At 39.1% G+C, this 25,623-nt stretch overlaps 1 protein-coding gene across 1 annotated transcript in view; it reads left to right on the forward strand.

Moving 5' to 3' along the window:
- The window catches only part of CDKL4 (cyclin dependent kinase like 4), a 33,387-nt gene extending 17,196 nt beyond the window's left edge, over window positions 1-16,191 (forward strand). Inside the window, exons 4-9 of the mRNA XM_058551385.1 lie at window positions 3,307-3,397; window positions 4,323-4,520; window positions 5,958-6,040; window positions 7,510-7,566; window positions 12,631-12,765; window positions 14,968-16,191. Of these exons, the coding sequence (XP_058407368.1) occupies window positions 3,307-3,397; window positions 4,323-4,520; window positions 5,958-6,040; window positions 7,510-7,566; window positions 12,631-12,765; window positions 14,968-15,069 (666 nt within the window). The 3' untranslated portion in view covers window positions 15,070-16,191. The remainder of the gene's footprint in view (window positions 1-3,306; window positions 3,398-4,322; window positions 4,521-5,957; window positions 6,041-7,509; window positions 7,567-12,630; window positions 12,766-14,967) is intronic.
- The last annotated feature ends 9,432 nt before the right edge of the window (window positions 16,192-25,623 follow it).

The raw sequence follows: 25,623 nt of genomic DNA on the forward strand, positions 1-25,623 counted from the left end.
ACTTCCCTCCTCCAACATGGAAATTACTTCTAACTTTGGTTATTTCATTTTCTTATGCTGTGGTAAGCCTTTGTGTATCTGTCCTTTTATTTTATCTATTAGCTAAAATGCATGCAAAGAAAAAAAATCTAAGTCATATATAAGCTGTTACAATACTGCTTCTAAAACGTTTATACTCTCCTTATTGTTAAAGGAACCTTCATGATACTGTCAAAGAATAGAACAGGCGATCTGACCCAATGGTCTTGCTGCAGATTCACAGCTTTCAACCTATGCAGATCATGACTGTCTTATCTCCTGAGTGGTGATCCTAACCAAGACAGGGAAGGTTAAAGTAGAAAGGGATTAAGGCCTTGCTACTCAAAGTGTGGTTCTTAGAGATCACCTGGGAGCTCATTAGAAATGCAGACTCTCAGGCCAGTTCCACATCTACTGATTCAGAGTCTGCATTTTAACAAGATCTTCAGGTGATTCATGTGCACATTAAATTTTGAGAAGCACTGGACTTAAGAAAATACCTACTCATTCTGTTCTTTTTTATCCTATAATATTGCTAAAGTGACCCATTTAGCATCATTATCAACTCATGGATTTTTATATATATTTGATGTATTGATTAGAAAAAAAGAGCTTCATCTCAAAATGACAAAACTACAGTGACCTCCAAGATATGAGTGTGTCAGGCTGCAAGTCTGTCTTCACCTTGTGGATATTAATGTTCTGGTTGTCAAGAAGGAGGTCTCATCCCTCTCTCCTAAGTATCCATTTATAAAGCTCAAAGAGTATCCATTTCTCAGATAATGGAAAACTGTTGTTCAGTAAGGCTATATAAGAAGCAATGTCTGGTGTGGAAGTTTCCAGAGATGATTCTTAAAGTTAAGGGTCAGGTTTAAAATTCCATGAATACCTCTTCTTGCTGGCTTGTGAGCCAGTAAAAATGAGATTGTACATCAGCCACAATAACCCAACTTGAGCAATATTGGCTAAAAGCTGTGTTTGAAACTGAAGTTTATTAAAATTCTTCTGTTACACTGACTTGCAAGTTTCTTGTTCTTTGGTGGAAAACAAGCTGATTGCAAGAGGCACTGCTGAGTTTGCACTGGGTGTGGCTTTGCAGTGGAAAGTGAATGCTGTGTGTCTAAGCGCCTTCTGCCCTCCATACTCTGTTTCTTACTGTTCCAGTGATTGTTTTACTTTTTCTTTCTTCAGTATCCTATCCTTCTTTATTAGTAGCTTCTCTTACCTACACCTACACCAATAAATTTTTCTGTTTCTTTGGGACGAATCAGTACTTCACTTGCCTTTGTATTTTTTGGTTGGAAAATAAGTTGCTGTAAATTTCACGTGGATTTGTATTAGATCCAAAAAACATTTTTTTTTTTTGGTGAGGAAGATCGGCCCTGAGCTAACATCCGTTGCCAATCTTCCTCTTTTTGCTGAGGAAGATTAGCCCTGAGCTAACATCTGTGCCCATCTTCCTCTATTTTGTATATGGGATGCCACCACAGCACGGCTTGATGAGCAGTGCATATGTTGGCGCACGGGATCCAAACTGGCGAACCCGGGCCGCTGAAGCAGAGCACGCAAACTTAACCACTATGCCACCGGGCCAGCCCCACAAAAAACATATTTAAATAGACCAATAGATGGGTATCAGTGTAAGTCCATTTACTTGGTAATGCCCACATAGTCCAGAAATTTTAGAATTTGATGCACACTCATTCAAGGGACATAACCTGCTTTTATTAAATCACCTATTATTGTAAGTGAGTAGACTCAGAGTGTTAATCCAAGTTTCATAAATGTGTTGCCTAAAAGGTAGGACAAAACTGTGCTGGTTTATATTACAACAACGTATTTTTAAAAATTAATACCTGAGGACTTGGGACTTTTAAGAGGTTCTTCTAACTACTGGTCATACAAATTATGAAACAGTTGACAGTAATTGAGACTAAATAGAAACAAGCTTCTGTTACCAGTGCCAGTTTTGTGACCTAAAATGAATTTAGGGTTCAACATTTTCTCTTCCTAGAGAGCTGTTATAGAAGCAAAGAAAAACTATTTCAGAATCATCAGTTGGACGGAAATACTTAAAGGGACTGACAGCACAGCAGAGAAGTGAGGCAGGAGCTGATTACTGTGGTACCTAATCCGGGGACTGTCAGTGGCCCCCTGTGATCACAGGATTGCTGTGAGGATGAGCTAATTCATGTGAAAGAGCTTTGAAAAGTACAGAGCTCCATGAGGGCTGAGTTGTTGAAGAAGAGCAACATTGTTTTTATCTATTTGCTTGTTTGGAGGGAGGATAAACTGGAAAGCTAAAGTTCTGAACAAGAGGGCCTGGGTTGTTTTCTCCTGGGGCCTCAGCAACATGGAATAGCCATTTCTGGAATAATGAGGAGTGACACTCACTCGGCCCGCCTTCATCCATGCGCCCAGCTTAGCCCTGTCGTGTCTGACAGGGAGCATCTGCTTCATTCAGGGTCATTATGATGATACAGCAAACTGTAAGGTGTCTACATGTAAAAGACTACCGGGAGCTTCTCTGAAGTGGGAATGCCTCACGGTGGTGTCCTGCTGTCCCAGGAGGGCCTCCGACAGCATTGTGTGGTCCTCTCTCAGGAAGGCTGCTAATCACTCCAGGTTAGCTCACTGTTGAGGAAATGGAAGCGGTACTCATCCCGTGAGGCTGAATGCTTTGGTATCTCTGAATAAGTAGGTGACCATACATCCCAGCTTACCCAGGGCGGTTGTGGTTTGTGCCTGTTGTCCTGGCATGGTTGTTCATAGAGCTCCCTTTCACACATTCTGATTTGGATGATAAATAATATGGCCACTCTAATTATACGTGAGTTTTGTTTTCTGTCATTCGAATGTTTTTCTAATTTCTCAAATCTACAATACTTATTCAACCTGAATTGTGATTCTTGGGTGGCAGGAGTTCTTATTAGAGGTACACTGTGTGTAGGTCTAATCTCGTTCAGGGTTTTACCTCTTACAGTTTAAATAGGGCCCAGTAAAAAGTGAAAGAAATAATTGTATGATACTTTCTTCTCTAAAAAAACAGTTTTCATATCCCATAATTATAATTTCTTCACTAATATAGCAACATTTTGATATTTTTTCTCTTGGTATGATAAGATTTAAAAGTGAAAAATTGCCAATTTAAGTTCTTTTAGAAAAATGAAGGAAAACCATATTTTTTTTTATCCCACAGGCTATATTTATCTTTTAAACTAGTAGTTAATGTTTATTATGCTTTGTCATTTTGATGGCTAAGAGAAATAATCAAACATTATCTTACAGTGTATTCACAGAGATGTAAAACCTGAAAATATTCTAATAACTAAGCAAGGAATAATCAAGATCTGTGACTTTGGGTTTGCACGAATTCTGAGTAAGTAGCAATTTTTTACTAACTTATCCAATTCAGATGATTATGAAATGATATAGTTTAAATTCTTACTTTAGATATTGAACACATGCTAAATGTTATATTATTATTCAAAAAGGAAAATCTCACTTTAACCTTTTAGTCAGTACATTAGTTTGCACTTCAACTCCACACCATCCAACTAGAATTTATTGGATGTCACATTTATGTGCTTTGCCTTGTCGGAGAGGGAAAAGAATTGTAAAATGCACTTCTGCTCTTCATGCACTTATAATCTGAAGTAAAAGAAACAAAGTCTAATGCAAGATGATTGGCAATAAAGTACTAAAGAGAAGGTGCACGTGGTTCCCTGGAGGGAGATGTTAATATAGGCTAGAGTGGTTGGAAAAAATTTCATGGAGCTGTTGAGATTAAAAGAGTACACTGAAAATTAAAGAGAAGATTCAGAGACAGTGCTGAGAAAAAGGAAATCATCCCAGACAGGGATGAACCGAAGGGAAAGGGGGATAAGTAATTATTTCTCCCTGAATCTAGAACTGTGCAGCAGGCAAAAACATGTATTAGCAACATACACGTTGCAAGGTGGGTGAATACATAATCAGTATCCTGACAGGACCCAGGCACAGGTGACTTGACAATGCATTTGGAATTTGGTTTAGACTTCAAGTTACGCTATAGAAATTCTCATTACCCCCTTCCTCTGTTTGGATTATATAGATGTTAACTAGCTAAGGGACCTTTGGAAGTTGAATTTACTATCTGAGTGCACAGTGTAACTGTTTACTCAATTAGTGCCTCACTGCATTAACTGTGAGGAGTACTGTGCCCTATGAATTGTTGAAGCTTGCCTGAATGCCTGACCTGCTCCTGAAAGTAGTTCGTACGTTGGGAGAATGTGACCCACCTGATCTGATTGACACATTTGCAGTTCCAGGAGATGCTTACACTGATTATGTCGCTACAAGATGGTACCGAGCTCCTGAACTTCTTGTGGGAGATACTCAGTATGGTTCTTCGGTAGACGTATGGGCTACTGGTTGCGTTTTTGCAGAGCTCCTGACAGGCCAGCCACTCTGGCCTGGAAAATCAGATGTGGACCAACTTTATCTGATAATCAGAACACTGGGTATGAATCGCATTTTATGGCTTACAGAGTTGCTCAATTGTTGTAGTAATAGCATGTCGTTGTAATGAACAAGAGCTTTCTTGCTTCTCCAAAGTGCTACTTGGGATGGTGGTTCTGGGTTGTAGCCAAAGCCCAACCCTTTTCTTAACCTGTAGAGCCATAACTCCTCTCAGTGAGGCGTTTTCAGATGCCTTCCAAGTCAAGTCAATGAGCCGTGGAATAAACTGTACATGTACTTTCCATATTGGGCTAAGGTAGGGATAAGGTATAAGTCAGCTGCATGGAGCTTACTGTAAGAGACATCTGATCAAATGCAATTTCTGACCACGTAAAAGAGGGGTTTTCCCCCTTTATTCTAGACCAGGGATCAGCACACTTTTTCTATAAAGGACCAGTTGGTAAATATTTTAGGTTTTGCAGGCTATGCATTCTCTATTGCAACTCCTCTACTCTGCTCCTTTGTATAGGACTTAAGAATTTACAAATTACTTTCACACACCTCTCTTTCAGTCCTAAGAAAAGCCCATTAAGGACATTATAACATTTTCATTGTGCCTCTTTTACGCATGAGGAAACTGAGGCTCAGGGAGCTTCCATGATTGGCATAAAGCCATACAACCAGTTATGTGCAGAATAAGAATGGGATTCAAGGGGTCTCTTTCATGAACTTTCATCGTGTGTCAGCCTCCTCAGCAGTTGTCTGCTTCCACCTGATTGGAAGGGAATGTAACCAAAAGGTTGGCTGCAGCTTTACACCAGCAGTATGGATGCAAAGAAAATGATACATCTACACAAAGATGAGTATTTTATTAATTCCTTCCCATAGACTCACCATGGCTGTGGGCAAGGGAACTACTGCTGTCTGGTCTTTCCCTGTTTGGTTCCAACACATTCTTCTGGAGAATTCTGCAGCATGAAAAACGTGGGGTAGGAAATCACTACAGGCCACACGTTAAGTGTGTGTTGTTTGATTGATTTCCTAAAAGGATTGTGGAAATTTACTTTAGGCAAATATTAGACAGACGTGAGTTCGAATCCTGGGTCCATCACTTAATAACCATGTCACCTTAGACAGGTTGTTAAACCTTGAGTCTCATTCTCCTCACTGGTACAGTGGAGATGAAAAATAACAATTCTTGTGGCATGGTAATGAGCTTAAATGAGATCATGTGTGTAAAGCCCTCAGCACTGTTTTCTTACCTCCTCTTTTGGTGGAGGTTGAATGGCTGACCAAGCCACATGTGGCAAAGAGAGTTGCATGGGAGAATTGACCTTACCTGAAAAAGGCATGTGTTCCCAGTGACCCATTCCTCCCAAGTCTGGAGGGAATGATCAGGCTCAGGATTTCTTTCACATCTGGACCTCAGAAGTTAACCATTTAAACACTGTATTATTTTTACTAAATTTATCATGAGTTATGTGGTTTGTATTTTATAGGAAAACTAATCCCAAGACATCAATCTATCTTTAAAAGTAACCAGTTTTTCCATGGCATCAGTATTCCTGAACCAGAAGACATGGTAAACTGCTCGATTTTAAATGTTTTATTATTTGTATTGCTACTTTCTTTAAAGGGGTAGTTGTTTCTTTTTTAATATTTGTGCTTTTGGCTCCTGGTTTCCTTATGACACACTGACACAGATTGAAGAAACTATATTAAACTACATAAAATGAACCAGGAAAATACTTTAAAAGTTTACTTGCTCTGTCTATTCAAAGATTAATTTAATGTTAAATTTGAGATGAAAGTGTGTTTAGTTCCATACATAATTACCTTGATCTTTTTAGTCAAAACACTCAGATACCTTTCCCTGAAATAATTATTTTCTCATAAACAGTACTTACTGTAGTCTTCTTTATTTTGAAAAAATGCATTCTCTATTTTTTTCAGCTTGTGAAGCAAAGTCAAATCAATAAAAACCATTTCTTCACAATGTATGTTTTCACATGGAAGGTCATTCTACAAAGTGATCCTCATTGTATTCAGATCAAAACTCCAAACCATAGTGATCACCTCCGGGCTCTTGCTGAGGTCTTCGCCTTTCTTTGGGAATGTGTCAGTGACCGCTTGAGCCTCTTACTCTCTGTAGACGTCGATTTCCTGTCTGTGTTCCCTAAGTTTGGGCTGTGATCTTTAAAGCTCCATATGGTCTAGATTCTGCCTATAGAGTGAAAAGACTGTCAGGAGAGGCATGTGTCCACACTCAGGCTGTGTTTGAGCCAGAGTGGTGCAGGGATGGGGAAAGTGTGTAAAGCCAGATCATGATTTAGGGCACGTGTGAACAATCGGAGGTTCAAATGGCCCCAACTATCTGTAGACACTCTATGCATTTTAAATTCATTATTTCATATAATACCTTGATTTATGTACTGGATTTCTTTTTTATTATATTTGTTAAAACTTTTAAAGGTTAAAAGTTGAATTACAAGGCTAGAGGTTAAATTACAAAAGAATGTTTATATAACATGTTTAATTTAAAGAATAAAATACAACAGATTTTCATGTACCTGCTGCCGAGTTAAAGAAGAATATTACCATAGTCTTTGAAGCTTCCCCCTCCCCATGTACTCCCCTCGATCCTATTCGCTTCCTTCCTTACTATTCTGAATTTTGTGTTAACCATTCTGTTGCTTTCTGTGGTGCTCTTACACATGTAGTTCAATATATTTCCATTAATGCTCAAAGCATCCCTATAAGTGGATCAGGCGCATATTACGGTACTGATGTAGAATTTCAAAAGGGAACATTTGGAACCCACATTTTCAAGCATCAATTGCAAGATATTGTGAAATTAAGAAAATAACTCCAGTTTTTGTCTTTCAAACCTTTACACTATAGTGTAAAATTACATAAAAATATGACTTAAAAATCTTGAAAAGGAATTATCTATCCTACTAGGAGATCTTTCTCCAAAGTGTCTTATTACTAATATATTCAAAATATACATCACTTTGTTATTATGTGACATTGAAATTATTTGTTTTCTAGGAAACTCTTGAAGAAAAGTTCTCAGATACTCATCCCGTGGCTTTGAATTTTATGAAGGTACTTAATCAATTATAACCATTATTGACTGCAAATTGTAATGATTGAAGCTGGTAACTTTGGGAGGGGTGGACAGTAGGGCAGATAATGGCAAGGTAGGATGTAGCCATTGAAAATGATAAGGAACTGTAAAATAATTGCAGTTAAAGGAACATCAGTGGTGTAAGCAGTAATCATTCTAACATCCATTAAAATTAGTAGAAGATGAAAGAGAATAATTAGGGCTTGCTGTGATGAACACCATTAGTTCTTTTGCATTCAGCAGGAAATTTGACTGTTAAGTCAGTATATTCAGACTATGGAAATTTATGGGGTGAATATATTCCTTAAGTCTGAAGCTCTAGAACTCTACTATCCAATATGGTAGCCACTAGCTGCATGTTACCATTGAGCACTTGAAATATGGCTAATTAGAATTGAGATGTACTAGATTTCTATGAAAATTACTATAATATATAAAATATTTCATTAATAATTTAAAAAATATTAATTACATGTTGAACTGATAACGTTTTAGATATATTGGATTAAATAAATTTTTAAATTATTTTTTAAAAAATTAACAGGGGGGCTCGCCCTGTGGGGTAGTGGTTAAGTTTTGCGCACTCCTCTTCAGCAGCCTGGGTTTGTGGGTTCGGATCCCAGGTGTGGACCTACACCACTCATCAGCCATGCCGTGATGTGATTCACATACAAAATAAAGGAAGATTGGCACAGATATTAGCTCAGGGCTAATTTTCCTCAAGCAAAAAAAGCGGGAGATTGGCAACAGATGTTAACTCAGGGCGAATCTTCCTCAGGAAAAAAAATTAGTAGGCCCAGCCCCAGTTGCCTAGTGATTATGTTCAGCATGCACCACTTCGGCAGCCCAGGTTCGGTTCCCAGGTGCAGACCTACATCATTCATCTGTCAGTGGCCGTGCTGTGGTGGCGGCTCACATACAAAAAAAAAAGGAAGATTGGCAACTAATGTTAGCTCAGGGCGAATCTTCCTCAGCAAAAAAAAAAAAAAAAATTAGTAGAAGACCAGACAAAGTCAGAACCCTGCAGACAGTAGATGTAGTCCCTGCACCAGGCCCAAAAGAGATAGTCAAACAAAGGACAAATTCTAATAAGAAACAGAAGAAACTCACCTATGACCAGTCTTCCATTCATGCTTGACCAACTGAGGCCATGCTAGAAGGTGTGACTCTTCCATTCAGCGTGGATACTGAAAGCCCTTGGGATAGGGATGGAGATACCAGTAAGGGTAACTATCTTTAATAATCAGTTAAGTTCTGTCTATAGCATAGGTTTCCAAACTACTCATCAGAATGACCTGGGAGCTTTTTGTATATATATACATCCCAGTATCTAACCTCAGATTTATAGAAGCAGAATCTCTGTGAATAGGACCTTGGAATTTGTATCTTTAAACATCCTCCTAGGTGATTATGATAAGCATTCTAGTTTGAAATTCATCTGATCTAGAAGGTGGAGCCATCTGGATGACCTAGAGTCAACTTTGTACACCAGCCTTTGTGCTAGTGCTGGTCGTTGCCAAGGTGCTCTCCAGGGTGCTGGATCCCTTCAGTCTGGGTCTTCCTGAGACTGGGAGCCTGACACCTCTGAGCTCTCAGACTGCCCTTACCACTGCTCCACTGGACTTCAGCTGCCTTCTCTCTGTCTCACTGCTCTGATCTGCCTTAACCTAGCACTCTGAAGCCCTGCCTGGAAGTCCAATTCCCTGGCCTTGTTGTGGACAGGTTGTTCTGAACCACATGCAATTTAGCAAAACCTTGGGGAATGGGGGCGTGGGGGGTGGGTAGGTCAAGCACTGCAAGCCCAACCCGTTCTCAGGTAGAGGCCAAACCTTCCTATGGTTATTCCTCCAACTAACCAGAGAAAAAAATTCCTGGAAGACAACTCCAGGGCATGAAAACTCCAAGGTATAGGGACAAACTCCCTGTCCTCATCTCCAAAGGTGAAGTGTCCTGTTGGCCTGCTCCAGATTCTGGATGAAGCTAATTTTGTCACTCAGCTATTTGATTTAGACCCATGGTGTTTGACCTGAGACCAAAGGATTCTCTCAGTGCCTCCAGAATTGTGCTCTTCTGTGGACCACAGCCTCCTAGACTCCCGCCCCATGTTAGACGAAGGAAGGCTTTCCTTCGCTAATTGCAATAGAGACATCTCTAACAACAAATAAATACCAACTACCACAACAGGTGGTTATCCCATGGGACTTGCCATAATCTATGCTGGGAACTGCTCAAGTGGGCTCAAGCCAAGGACGGGGGTGGCATGCAGTGTCCCATCTATGGCAGATCTTTTGTGTTCTCTTCATTAGGTTTCAAATGAGACAATGGGCACAGTATTTATTTTTTATTACTCATTTGTTTTCATAGTCATACCATCCTGTCACTGTATCTGTTTAATCTGGTCATTAAGAAGAAGACTGTAGACTCTTGGAAATTTTATTAAAGGACTTTCTGTGAAATTTGAAGTTTCAAGAAAAGGATCCTGACTTGGACTTTGCAGTTCCAATTTCTCATACGCCATCTTAAAAACCTTTCCCAAGTTAGGAAGATACTGATCAGGGAGCAGCTCTGAGAATTCATTAGCCTCTCAGTGTACAGAAAGTTATTAATCCAGGCAGTCGAGGACTCAGAAGGCTCAATTCCATCCAGTTCATCTCAATGCTCCTAAAACTAATCAAGCAGGACATCGTTCCGGCCCAGGCCCCATGGCTCAGTATTAGCAGCCTCTTCTTAGAATCTAAAAATGCTCTTCAAAATAAAAACCCATAGGTAGTTAGTGATAGACTAGATTTCAATACATTGGAAGCCCATACAAGGAGTTGAATGAATTCAAGATATATTCAGAAGTAAAACTGATAGGACTTAGTCATGATTTAGATTTGGGGAGTGAAGTAGAGGAGGGTGGCAAAGATGAGGTGTCTGTATCAGTTTCCTAGGGCTGTCATAACAAAGTACCTGGGTGGCTGAAAACAACAGAAATTTATTCTCACAATTCTGGAGATTAGAAGTCTGAAATTACCAAGTGTTGGCAGGGCCACGTTCTCTCTGAAGCTTTTAGGGGAGGATCCTTCCTGGCCTCTTCCGGCTTCTGGTAGCCTCAGGCATTCTCGGGCTTGTGGCAGCAGAACTCTAGTCTCTGCCTCTGTATTCACATGGTGTTCTCTCTGTGTGTCTGTCTTTGCATTGTCTTCTCTGTTCTTATAAGGACACCAGTCATGTTGGAGTAGAATCCACCAGTATGACCTTTCTTTATTAATTACATCTGCAAAGAGGCTGTTTCCAAATGTGGTCACATTATGAGATACCAAGGTTTAAGACTTCAACATGTATTTTGGGGGGACACAGTTCAACCCACAGCAGTTCCCTTGAGAAAAGATAGAGATGTTAAGTAGGCCATTGAATAGGTAGGTCTGAAGTTCAAAGGAGAGGTCTGGACCAGAAATATACATGAGAAAGTCTTTGGTAAACCTGGATAATTGAAGCCATTGAGCATCAGTGAGATTAGCTAGAAACCTAGAACAGATGAGAAGAAAGGGAAACCTGGGATTGAGCCTTGAGGAATTCTATCCAACCATTGTAGAGAAGGTAAACCTGCAAAGGTTGGTTTGAAAAGGAGCAGCCAGGAGGTAGGAGGAAGGAAAATGAGGCAGGAGAGAAGCCAAGTGGAGAGTTTCAAGGACGACGTGGTCAGTAGTGTCTGACACTATTGAGATGAGATATCAAAATACCTATTGGTATTTAAGGATATGGAAGTAGAGGTCATAGGTGTGAATAGCAAGAGCCACTTAAGTGGAATGATGGAGGCAAAAGGCAGAATGAAGTGGTGAAGAAATAGAAATTACCACAGTTTATATTCAAAATAGTCTTTCTGTCCTGGTTATAGTCCTGACAATGTTAGGGTTTGAGAAGATGGGTTCCCAGTGGCAGCTGGACTTAATTATGGCGTGGCTCATTAATTGGGGGGGGTGATCTGCTTGGAGCAGGTGGTAGCTGTGGAGGGACAGGTGAGTCTATACTGAGCAGCGTTGTTTCTTGAAGAACAGGGCTAATCAGACACCTCTCTGAAAGGCAGGTGAGACTGCTTAGGGGCAGTCAGCATGCGTTCCCAGGGATGGGAGAGATCTGAGGTCAGCTGGGGTTAGGGAGGAACAGACACTACAGGGCAAATCTCTGGACACCTGAATGCCTCAAAACAAAGTCTGTGTTGATGAGCTTTACTTCTTTCTTACAGTCATAAGGCAAGAAATTTCAGATCTCCTGTGTCTGGTGTACTAAGGCTGCTCCAATTCTTTATCGTAATCTGTCTTTCTTCGTGGGAAAAGCCCCGTTCTCTGGCCAAAGAGTATCAGGGCTTCTTGGAGAACATCTTTGTGTCAAGACTGCACAACTCTGCTGCTCCCCACTCTCAGAGGCAGAGCTAGAGGCTTCTAGTAGCCTCTCATATAAAGGGTCATAATGCTACTTTTTCCTTTTTGCCTCTAATTATTCTAATATGAATATATATTCAAATTATCCCCATTTTAAATTCTTTTCACTGCTAAGACTAACACTTCCTCAGCCCTCTTCTTAAGCCAGGGGTTCTCCAACCTGAGCAGCTATCAGAACCACCCAGAGAGCTTGTTGAACAGATTGCTGGGCTCTACCCCCATTGCTTTTGATTCAGCAGGTCTGGGGTTGGACCCAAGAATTTGCATTTCTAACAGGTTCCCAGGTAATGCTGATGTCGCTGGTCCCGAGATCACTTTGAAGAGTCTGACAAACTATTTGCTTTGACAAGCAATGAAGAGATGTCATTGGTGGAAACATCTGATCTACTTGTAGCCTCTTCCAGAGACATTGAATGTTCATTTCTACCCTCAAAAGAGTGAAGTGACAAAAGAAAAGCAATTCTAGTTATTAAGCAGTTCCAAGTACTTTATAATATACAAACTTGAAGCATTTTCTAAACTCGTATTTGCTCTAACAAGTTAGTATTCAGTTTTTGGGCACAGTAACAAAAGAGGCCACTCTTTAAATATCTTCTTTGCTTTTCTCTTCTTCTGAAGGAGTGTCTGAAGATGAATCCAGATGACAGATTAACCTGTGCCCAACTCCTGGAGAGCCCCTATTTTGATTCTGTTAGAGAGGACCAAATTAAAAGAAAAGCACGTAATGAAGGAAGAAACAGAAGACGTCAGCAGGTACCTCTGTTGAAAAGTTAAAGCACTATAAAAATGATTCTTTTTTTCCTTTCTCTACCTTTCAAAGTGAGACTAGGTGGACACCAAGCCCTCTTCTTTGCACTGGTTTAGCTGTATTTGTTTACCTTAATAAATATTGGTGATTGATATAATAAAACCATTAAACTATGAAAATATCCAGATTGTTGCAGCATCTTATTCTAAATACACTTGAATGAAATTATTGCACGATTTTTTTGCTACACTGATTGGATATCCCACCTGCCAGATCATGTACCCAAAATACAAAAACTTCATGTAACAAAATCCTGATTACAACAGGGCTGAGTTTGACCAGCATCACAGAGGAATCCCAGTACCCTTCTATAGCCTCCAGATGCACACAGAAAGGAAATTTGACTCTTCTGTCTTTCACTCATGGCAGCACCTGAGGTCTGCCTTTCCTGGGCTTTTCCTCGAAACCAAGGACAAGCTCTGGCCAGATACTAAGAGATGAAACTCAGACAACTGGGAACCATATCCTGTCCTAAAATGTGTCGATATTGCAGAATAATATGATGACTATGACAAACACTGATTCTACAGTTTATTAGCTGACCACCCTTTACTTGATTTGAGAAAACTTCGAAGTTAAAACATAAATTCCATGGAAGTAGGTTTGTTTTGGTTTGGGGTTTTTTTCTCATGTTGTATCCCCTGCACCTAAAACAGTGTCTGATGCATAGAAGATACTTAATAAATATTATCCAAATAAATAAATAGATGAGTATTGCTTATTAATAAACCAAGATGGTAATTTTCCATTTATCAGACTGACAATCGTCCCATTGTGTGTTTGCTTAGTCTTCCACCTTTGATCTACTTTTTGGTCATTTATCTTCTCCTTAGCATGTCTACCGTGAAGGAAAAAAGCAGTCTTTTTTTTCAACCTTTTGATAGTTAAAATAGATTTTTGTTGAGAGAGGAAGATCAAACTAATCAATAAGATGAAATGTTAAGATGATTTCTGTGTATCCAAAATCTGTGGGTATTTAAGTTTTTATTACATAGGCCATTTTACCTTGACCTGTTAAAGTTATGTGTTTGCAAGTCAAACCCAATACAGTTTACTTAAATAACCAAAAGATTAGGGTTTGTTCAAATAAGTCTGAGGCTGCAGTTTGAAATACAGTGTGAATTATGAGTAAAAACCCTGTCCCCTCAAAAACATCTCCCCAGCTTCCCCACCTTTGGCTGGGAGGGTGAACAGCGGCCCTGCTCCACCCTGCCTCTTGGTCCCCCATTTACTTTCTACCACACCCACCTCAAGGTGGGTGGGGATGCTGCTCTCCCATTAAGTCTCCAGTTCACAGCTGGCTTCTCTTTCCTTAATACTTTGTAGCCCAAATGATACAGATCAGGGATTTTACAGAAGGCCTTTTTTTACAAAGAGCAGCATGCACCTAGATAATCTCACAAAGATTATGTCATGTTCTCTGTCCTTAGTCAACTGCATCCTGTTTACCTCTGTGTGGTAGCCCCACCGGGGCATCCACCATGAGACCACGGCTAAACACCTCCCTCCACCAAGTGAAGTCCCCGGAGAGCAAGGCCAAGAGAAAGACGGGGATGTCTTTCAAGTTCTGGTTTTCTTTCTGAGCACACACTTCTTTTCTAGACATTTTACCGTATCAGAGAATAAACTAAAAATTCAGAAAGATCTTTTCATTCAGAGTGGTTTTACTTTGTGAGTTCAAATTTCTACCTAGATCCCAGCTTCTAGATCTCTGAGTGGATGACTAACAATTTCCTTAAGACTAAATACTGTTTAAAGTTGATAGTAAAGAGGTTTTAAATCTTTGCTGTTCTGCCAATATCCTAAAGTTAATATGTGAGCATTTGAGATGGGTAGAATGTAGACTCTTGGAATTATTGTTTAATAGCTGGTGGGTATCTTTTAAACACTATCTGTTCAGAAATGAGTGTATTGAAATAATTCATAGTACATCTATGAGAATTCTAGAATAAGTAATAGAAGCTAATTTTTAAGTATCAGAGGATCACAATTTTTTGGAAAGGTAACTCTACTTAATTTTAAAATTGATGCCTTTTGACATCTTTTTACCATGTGTATTTTTTTTGTTTTACCATCTTTATATCAAACTGTACAAATAGGAATTGTTTTCAATTTACTTTCTTATTTTTGTCTTGTTCTACTATTAGAATCAACTGTTGCCTCTCATACCAGGAAGCCACATCTCCCCCACACCTGATGGAAGAAAACAAGTCCTCCAGTTAAAATTTGATCATCTTCCAAACATTTAGGAAAATGTTCTTTCAAGTGGAAAGTAATTTAATGTGTACACGTTTTTGTACAAGAGAGATAGGAATTCGCAGTGTTTCAAATGCAAATGAGCCATATGAAAATTAAGATGCTTTCTAGAATTGTTTTGCTCTGATCATTACTGATTCCTCTGCCCGTGCTTTGTACATGAGCCAACTTTATCTTTTAGAACATTTTCTTTAAATGTTATAAAGTCTGAAGCTGCACATATGGAGGAGACATTTTCAATTTCATCAGAGCAGCCCCTCTTAAGACAATTTATATTGAGAATTTGTGGGCTTATACTTTGACTTATGAAAAAAATTTACAGGTATCGTCTTGCTGCAGCTGACCGCATAATGTCGTAGAGCAATATCAAACAGCTTGCCTAGCTGCTGTTTGTGTAAGGAATGACATTATGTTTCTGCGTTTCAGTTCACTCTCACTGTAACCAGGTCTGTTGAGTAATGCTGGTATTTTATTCTGTGTTTTTATATTGGTGTGGGGAGGGAATCTTGAAATGTCATCTAGGTTTATCCCTTGATTCCAGGGCAGACTCTACTTCCTCTGCCTCATGAGACATTGATGATTCTATTTTTAAAGCTAGCTAGAAAAAATTCCGTACATTTACATGGCAAATAGTGGGTGAACTACAAGAAATTACCATCCTCATGGCACAATGCCCCAGGATAATTGACCACTGACTCCAGCACTGACTCCTTTGCTACGTCATGGTTCCTTGTCCTCCTTTTTCCCTCCTGGCTAAATCCCCTCAGTACCTGGCCCTGTCCTCCTGGGTGTATTTTCTAAATCACTCATTGTCAACACTCTCTTCCAAATATTTGCATCCATAGCCTCTGCAAACTTGTGCAGCCCTAAACTTGTGCATCATGATCAGGCCAGGTTTGTAAACACTTCTGAGAGCAGGAGGATTATCTTTCAGTTACCTTCATTTTGTGTCTTTTACTGAAACAAGAAGCAAACAAACAAAACACTTCAGTAGGTGAGCCGAATTTACATGGGATATTTTCCCAAGTAAACCTGACATACATACATATAGAAATATATAGAAATATGTGTTTATAATTATAAGCTTTGAAGCATCATAGTAGATGCCTTTTATCCTCGACATCTAAGAATGATGCAGAATGTTTGAAAGTTTTCAAACATTTCACATGTTTTACTTTGGTAACAAGGAATTCGTGTAAAATAATAGCATGGGGCTGTCTGTCCGTGTCTGGCATAAAGGCACAAAATAGTGATGTTCCCATCAATATATATTAAAATTATTTCATTAACTCTTTTCTGCTCCTGGATCTGGCATGCTCACCTGAATGTTGTCAAATTTTGCAAATATGTATAATTCCAGAAATTCCTTCTATCTGGCACCAAGACACCAAGCATAAATTGTTATTAAGAAAACACAGTAACACTTTATGCTCATCTCTAAATGTCTGTTGGACTTATAAACATGGCTATGTAAACTTCCAGAGAATTGCACTCAGTAATTTTGGAGCATCTCTTTACTAAGGAATTATGGCATCTAAACAATAGTTCCTTACTCACTGGAAAGACATTTTAAGTGGGCTTATTTGGCCATTTAACATTCTTAGTGTGAATATAAGCTGCTAGGCTCTTCTTATTTTCGTCGTATTATCAAGAATGTGCCTCTTGAGATTCGTGTGTTTCTTGCATTTTTAATAAGATGATACTACAGGTGCAAGGAAAATGAGAAAGAAAAGATAAAAGGCAACTTTGCTGAAAGATTTCTTTTTAGCTTTCATAGTGTTTTTATTATTTAAGCCTTCTTATTGCCAGACCGCTCGTGCTGCTCTAGCTCTCCAGGATTATATGTTATCTGTAGAATACACACACACGTGCAGAAATTAAGAGGACAACGCAAGACTCCAGTACCCACTTTGTAATTGTGCTGCAAACAACAGTGGAGTTTTTGGCCGGGTGACTGTCTTCCCTTATTTTTGCTTACATTTAAGAACCAATTCACACTAGCATTTCTCTCCCAATTTTTTTCCTTAAATCCATCATTTAGGTGTCACTGGGGAGGGGAGAGGAGAAAGCGTCTAAATGCTTAGAAAAATGGTCTAATGCCATCATACCACAGTTGTATTACCGCAAAGAAAAAGAATCTTCTGATGACATGTGCATACTTAACTTTCCTGGGTGACCCAGGCCACGGAGCACTGCCCCCTGCATCAGTTAGGCACAAATCTAAACCGCAACACTTTTCTCTTTCGAGTGTGTAGTTCTCACCTCTGTACTACACAGATTCCCTTGCATTTCTCAGCCACATGGAAGACAGTTGCACTTCAGCATCTAGGACTCAAATTAAGTAATGACTTTTGTAAAACTTATCCTCAGCAAATAGTCTTGACCCAGGCTCTTGACAGAAGCCCACGCGATTCTGTCACCACGCGTTTCCTACAATTTCTGGCTTACCTTGGCTGGTCTCACCCGTGGCAGCTTTCGAGCTTTTAAATTCATTTATATAGCTCTCTCCTGATGCTCTCCAAATACTGCGCCATCACGGTGAGTGACACTGCCTGAATACTCCCTTTTCTCCACCTTGAGTGACCTCTTCACACCCTGGTTTTCTCTGACTTTCCACACACATGTACCTGAGAATATCCAAGCAGTTCTTTTATTTTGCAGAGAATTTTACAGAGAATTAAAAATGCAGACTTTGCTTCTTCTTGGTGCTCCTGCTGCTTCTTCAGGGCAGAAGGAAATACCCCATAGAAAAGGACATTTAATTAGACCTGTGTCGGCCCTGTGAGCCTATTTGCTTTGACTCTGATTTTGGCCTCTGTTTCAGTCCTGAGGATATTTAAATGTCGTTGTTCCAGCTTGCCTCAACCACAAAGCCCTTTATGGGCTCACTTTGAAGATGATTTTAACTAGACTGAATCATTAAAAAATTGTGTTCAAGAAGCTTTTGAATGCTCTGGATTAGGGAGATAATTAAGTAAAGGGTAAAAACAAAGCTCTCAGGCGGGGAATGAGAGGTGAGCAGAGAGTAGATCTTCCCTCTTCTAGGTTAGCTGTTTCACAGCTCTTCATTGCTCATGCAGATTTCCCAAACTACAAGACATAAGAAAATTAATATGTTATTTTGACAAATTTTTCAATTCTGAAACTGTTTTATGGTTCTTTAGCTTACTTGCCATAGAATTACAATTTTTCAAAAAGATGGCACTTTCTTAGTCATTTATTACCACCAATGATTTCCAATCCTGGTTTTAGAATAGCTTGAATTATTTAAAAAAAATTTTTTTTTAATTAAAACATACTACTGGAAGAGGAATGATCCTAAAATTCCAAAAATAGTTAAATCTTGGAAACATTGGGGAGTCAGTGTAAGGTATTAGCTGAATCACAAATATACAGATTTTTAATGCATATAGTTAAGACATAAAGATAAAATGCCACTCACAAGTTAATGTTCTGGGTGTGTGCGTGTTATGTTTGTTTTCTATTAAAATCATTAACTCAACCACTTCATTCTTGTTTTAGTAGAAGACTAACAGTCTTAAAGAGTGGTACTTTAGAGAATAATAGAAATATCATTTGATCTGGGGTTAGGACACCTGGTTCTAGGCCTGGCTTGCAACTCTCTGTGTAGCCTTGTCACAACGTATAGCTTCTGTGCCTTCACTTTCTCATTTGTAAAATAAGAGAGTGGATAAGCTAGATGATTTCTAAGGGTCCCCTTCAGCTCTAAACTTCCGTGATTCTCTAAGCACATGGTGTTTGTGTCCTGGACATATCTCCCACTAGAAGACACTTTCTGGGGATTGCTTAACGATACCAAGATAAACTGTGGTGTTTGTGATCTAGCCAGGAGCCTGGAGATCTCTCTCTTTCTCATCTGTCTCTTGCTTGCTTGCTTTCACACGCATACAAACACACATGACTACCCCCTGCTAGTTCTATCGAGTCAGTAGTAGTTTACAGACAGCCACCTAACAGAGGTTAAATTTTATAAATGAAAGTGGATTTTAAAGCTAATTATCACTAGATTTTAATTAATGTAAATAAAACAGGTGTGCTTTCAAAATGTAGAGTAATATGTAATCATTCTTTGATGTTTTAATCTAGTGCTAATTAGCTTGGAAATGACACATATGCTATGAAATAACAATTTAAGATATCTATTAAAGCAAAGAACATTCAGTACATTTCTAACTTCAGGAAAACTGTTAGTAGTTTCAGAAAATGATAACAGAATTCTACAAATATATCTGAATTACATCCATTTCATATTTCAGCAGAAGGGAGTCAGACTCAATCAGCCTTATATTTAACTTATAATTTACTCAAGCTGAGAATTGGTTATGCTACTTATCAGGCATATAAATGAAGTGTTTAAAAGTTACCATTTTTCTGTTGTGAACACTGGTCACCGACCATCTCTCTAAATATTGTCACATTGAAGATGCTGTGTGTCTACTTATGATTTCAGAACATATTTGTATAGAAGCAGGTCTATTTAAAATCACATGAAATTATAGCTACATTTAAATTAGCATTTGATAATTAGCATAATGGCAGTTTATACCGCTAGAAACAATTCACTACAAAGCAGTTTTATTTAGTTGTATTATGTTAAATATACATGATTTTTTTTAATTTAGCAAACCTAAATATGGGATTAAATACTTTGGCGACTTTGTATATATAACTTAATATTATTCAGTTTATTTTAATAAAAATTAGAAATATTTCTGTCTCCTAATTTCTTTTCAACTCAGCTATTAGTCCATTGTCTATTTCTATTTAAGTGAGAAAAACTGTCATCTTTATATATGAATTCCAGAACTTATTTAATTTCCTATCAGTTGTAATATCTGAACAGCTGACGTGGCAAACTATTCCTTTTTGCGCCTTGGGTTGGGAATTTTTACAAGTGGAAAAACTAACAAAATCTTTTTCAGTCTGACTGGCTAGATGTTTATCCTGAGAACATCTTTACGACTTTACTTTGAGGCTGTATGATTCTTTTTCTTTCATTCATTGGAATATTTCTCTGACCTTTACAATACTTAAGCTACAAGATGTGAATTTTTTTTTTTTTTTTTTGGTGGAAAGATGATCTCTGAGCTAACATCTGTTGCTAGTCTTCCTCCCTTTTTTTTTTTTTTTCGCTTAAGGAAGATTAGCCATGAGCTAACACCCATGCCAGTCCTCCTCTATTTTGTATGTGGGTCACCGCCACAGCATGGCTTGACAAGTGGTGTAGGTCCACGCCTGGAATCCGAACTTGCGAACCCAGGCCACTGAAGGGGGGTGCACCGGACTTACCCACTACTCCATGAGGCGGCCCCCAATGTGAAATTTTTTTGTATCTTCAGTTCCAGGCTATCACAATAGTGTCTGTTCTAGGTTTAAAAAGGTAAAAAGGCTCAAGACCAAACTTAGACTAATGATCAAAAGAGAGAAAAACAATTAGTAAAATAGTGAATGAGGTCACTATTTAAATATGCTTCATTTCTTTTCTTTTCTTTTGAACTACCTTTCTGCTTTCATAATTTTTAATGGTGCTTATGAAAGAGTATAGTCGATTATTTCCATGGTGACTGTAACAATTTCTTCATCCTGCATTGCTTTTACAATGACGCTTTGCCACTCCTCTTATCAAGAGGTGAAATCTCCCTCCTCACCTTGTGACCTGTGACTTCCTTAGATGCAGCAGAGGTGCCACTGTGCCATTTCTGGGCATAGCCCTTGAAAGCCCTGGCAGCTTCTGCTTTCTCCCTCTGGGGGAGCCAGCCAGCATGCTGTAAAGAAGCCTGGGCTAGACTACTAGATGATAAGATACCACCTGGAGAGAGAGAGGCTGCTGGAGGAGCACCAAGGGGCCAGTCATGTGAGTGAAGCCTTCTTGGACCTTCCAACTCAGTGTAGCCTCCAGCTGAATGTCGCCAAATGAGTGTCCCCAGCTAACATCAAGTAGAACAGGATAACTGCCCAGCTGGTACCAGTCAACCCACAAAATTATGGGAAATAATAAATCATTGTTGTTTTCAGCCACTACATTTTGGGATGATTTGTTCTGAAGCAAGAGATAACTAAAACAGAGTATGTTTTTAAATTGCATACCATTACAGTTGAGAAGCATGTTCTGAAATTATATGCATACTTAAAGTAAGGCATAGGGTCTGATGTTATGTAACCTAGAACTAAAAATACACTCTAGGGAATCTGAAAATCATTCTTCCCTTCTCCCCATTGCCTCTATCTTTGGATCTCATTTATCTTAGTCAAGGCTACTATATTCCAGGGGGGAAATCATCTTCTCATAAGACACATGTAACCCCCTATGCAGGAAATCTAAAGCACCACAATGAAGAAATGGTCCAGACATTGTATTTTACCAACTATATGAGTACATTCTTGCTAGAAATTTGCTTGATTTCTTCATAGTAACCTAAGAAGAAATTTCCTTCTTTTTGCAAGAAAAATATTCAAATCTGTATTAGATAACTGAATAGATGCCAGACTATTAGTTTTCTACCTTTTGCCCCCAAAAACAGTCAGTTTGGGTTCTGATGGGTGTTTTTTAACCAGTGCTCCTCACTCATCCTCCCTTTCACCAGACATCAGCTAGTGATCATCTCCTGTGGTCTTAGGGAAAAGACTAATTTAATTACACTCAAAGAGCTTCTCCTCATAACCAAATGGTCTCTAGCACCTTTGAGAATTCAGGGTGACTGGTGCCATTGTCTGTCCACACTTTCCCTCTTTCTCAACTGGAAAGACATCCAACCAGAAGTCAGATTTTAGCTTTGCCACTTACAGGTCATGACCTTTGATCATCAGTGTCTTCAACTCTAAAATGGGAATAATAACACCTAAAATAAGAATTTTAAAAAGTATTAAATTGTTAATAGTTGAAAATGAACTATTTTGAGGTTGGTAAAAGTATTAAATGAAACAATTATGTTAATATGCTTTGTAATATAAAGAGGTATATAAATATTGATTATTACCCTCTAGAACTTTTTGAATGTATTAACTTTTGCAGTTAATATGTGATCCCTTGAAAGAAATCCATAGAAATTTTTTAATATAGTAGTTACCGTGTTTCCTCCCAAAGAAGTGTGAGACCTCATCCTACTCCTGCTCATATCTTCCGTTTGGTGGTTTTTGCATTTCCAACATGAAAAGACTCTTATCTTCCAGCAAACAAAAATCTCCAGGTTTTCTTTTTATACAATTTAGTTTAATGGCACTATTTAAAGCATTTGCTTATTGTCTAGCAAACACTATCAAGTACTAGGCAAAAACAGAAGAAAATGAGTCCTCAGTGGAATATGTAGCCACCAAGAAGAAACAGCCTAATGGAGTTAACCAGAAAGAAACAAATTTAGACCTCACCAGAAAACTTAAAGAAGACACCAACACCAGGATAGTGAAATAATCTGACCATGACTCAGAGATTTCTTGAAGGATTGAAATCATCACAGATAGAAGAGTTGGCTGGAGAGATACAACTAAATTTTGAAGAAAAAGTATTTTAGATATGGGAATACACACACAAAAATTTAATATTATGTTCATGAAACAGTCCAGGGTGATTAGCTATAGAAAATTCAACTAGAGAAAAAGCAAGAGATCTAGGCTAGAGGTGCAAGTCTTAATTATTTTTTATTGAGGCAAAATTGATATATAACATTGTTTCAGGTATACAACATTATAATTCAGTATCTGTATACACTACAAAGTGATTACCATCAAAAGTCTAGATACCATCCATCACCATACAATTGATCCCCTTCACCCATTTTGCCCGACCCCCAACCCCCTTCTCCTCTGGTAACCACCAATCTGTTCTCTATATCTGTGAGTTTGTTTTTGTTTTGTTTATTTGTTTAGATTCCACATATGAGTGAAATCATATGATATTTGTCTTTCTTTGTCTGACTTATTTCACTTAGCATAACACCCTCAAGTTCCATCCACGTTGTCGCAAATGACAAGATTTCATTCTTTTTAATGGCTGAGTAGTATTCCATTGTATATATATACCACATCTTCTTTATCCATTCATCCATTGATGCACACTTTGGTTGTTTCTATATCTTGGCTATTGTAAAGAATGCTGCGATGAACATAGAGGTGCATCATCTTTTCAAATCAGTGTTTTTGTATTCTTTGAAAAAATACCCAGAAGTGGAAAACTGGATCATATGGCAGTTCTAGTCTTAATTTTTTAAGGAATCTCCATACTGTTTTCCATAGTAGTTACACAAATTTACATTCTCACCAACAGTGTACGAGGGTTCCCTTTTCTCCACGTCATCTCTAACACTTGTTATTTCTTGTCTTTTTTATAACAGCCATTCTAACAGGTGTGAGATGGTATCTCATTGTGGTTTTGATTTGCGTTTATCTAAGAATTAGTGATGTTGAATCTTTTCATGTGCCTGTTGGCCGTCTGTCTGTCTTCTTTGGAAAAATGTCTATTCACACAAGTCTTAATCTGTGTATTCTGGCAACTGAAATCATATGAACAATTTTTATTCCTGAGGCAGTGAGGAAGTGCTGCGAGTGAGAAGAAAAGTCAGTCCTCATCTTTGAGAAACACTTGCAGTGAGAGAAAAAGGGAAAGGAGAGGCACTGTCAGGAGTGCTAGCTAGAGGAAGAATCAGCATTTGTCACTTGCCCTGCAACAGTCCCCATCTCAAGATCTCCTTTCCACTGTTCCTCCTTTCTTCTTCCCTAATTATCCTCCTCTCTAGCCGCACATCTGCTTTTCTTGGATTTGAATCCCTAGCCTATGCCATAGTGTCTTCCTTCACCAAATACCCATCACTCCACTCCCTGTTCTGACAGAGACCTGCTTCATCATCCAATTTTCTTCCTCCTGTATTTGCTAATCTCCTCCTTCTACTGTCTGCAATTTTCAGGTCAGAGAAAACCATCCTATATTTAATCTTGTCTAATATAAGAACCGCCTGTAAAACACTAGCACATCTTATATAAACTAAATTTGAAAATAATCTTAGATTGAATTTAAATAAATCCCTAAAATATATTTGTCTTAGAGACTGACATCTCTTTGGATGCCATACGCTCTGTTATTCCTTAAATGTAATCCCATATAGAAAAAAAAAATCCCTCACCAAAATTGACTCTGTCAAATGTTCCCTCTAAATCATGGGTTCTTAGCCACGAGTCGCCTTCAAGGGATCCATTGGAAGTCGCCTCTTCTGTTTTCAAATCCAGATTCCAAATGCAACCCGGGACTACTATTGCCCCAACTCCAGAGAGCTCTGCTGGGTTAACACCTGGACAGCTCGCAGTACTTCTGACCTAGGACAAAGGACCTCTTTCCCTTGCTCTCTTCCCCCCTACTCACCAGCTTGCCTTTGCCTGCATCCTGAGCCCTTTATGACTTGAGATAGAGCACGACCATGACTAATTCTGCCCCACAGGCTGACTGGCCTAGAAGAGATAAAAATCCCTGCCTCATTCTGCCTTAAATATTTAACATTTAGAAATTCATCTGGGTTCCAGAGTAATCCCACTGAGAAGCCATGAGGGAGATAAAGTACCAGTTAGAATTTTTATGTGAGTTTGTTTAAAGGAATAGCTTTCCTAAGAGCTGTTTGTCATCAGTATGCTGAGAAAATGAAGGTGTGGGCTGGGGCGGGGTTACTGTTGGGTGGCTAGCGGGCAACATGAGGGCATTGGGTCTTTCTTTAGGGACTGGGAGTGGAGGGCACCACAAACGGTGAGAAATGGACGTGGAAATATGCCTACAGCAAACCGTGTCTACTTTGAAAATGTACCAGTGTCATCCTTGGCTATCATTTCTTACCAAGAACATGCATGGAAGCAGGGTGGGGAAATGGAACTACCTTGGCTGGGTCCTAGAGCCAACTCTGCTACTGACTGACTGTCTTGAGGACGTTCCCTTCCCTCTCTGGCCCCTCAGTCTGTAATAAGGAGTAGTCAAATTCAATGTTTTTAAGATCCTTCCAGCTAAGATATTTTGTGAATGATGTAAACAACTGTTATCTATCTCTTCTCCTATTCCTGTGAACGCTTCCCCCCTCTGTTTTCTCAGGTATGTCACAGATGGAATGGAGTGGTGAGGACAGAGACAGGGCCTAGCTGGGGATCATGCTCTACCAAGGAAGGAACAAGTCCTGTGTCCTTCCACCTTTTTGATCTACTCTGAGATCTCCTTTTTCCATCCTGTCTGCTGCAGAGAGCTCGCTCCATGGTGGCAAATGCAAAATCTGGGGGGGTAGGGGGTGGGGGGAGTTGTAGTTGCTTTGCAAGAGCCCAGCTTTCATTTTGTAAGCAAGCCAAAGACGTATATGAAGTATTAGATGGTTTATGTTATTCAGCACTGGGCTTGGTTTTTGTTTTCTTCTTGCTGTTGTTTTGTTTTGTTTTCCTTAGTAAGCACTTTAAACTCCCTGTTGCCACAGATGATGGCCTACCATAAATAGATGAGCCGGACGCCGCCCTGAAGAGGAAGAATACCATTCTTGCCCAATAAGTGCACAACATGCCCTTTAATCAAT

The sequence above is a fragment of the Diceros bicornis genome, chromosome 12 (genome assembly GCF_020826845.1).
Source record: "Diceros bicornis minor isolate mBicDic1 chromosome 12, mDicBic1.mat.cur, whole genome shotgun sequence".
Classification (NCBI taxonomy): Eukaryota; Metazoa; Chordata; class Mammalia; order Perissodactyla; family Rhinocerotidae; genus Diceros; species Diceros bicornis.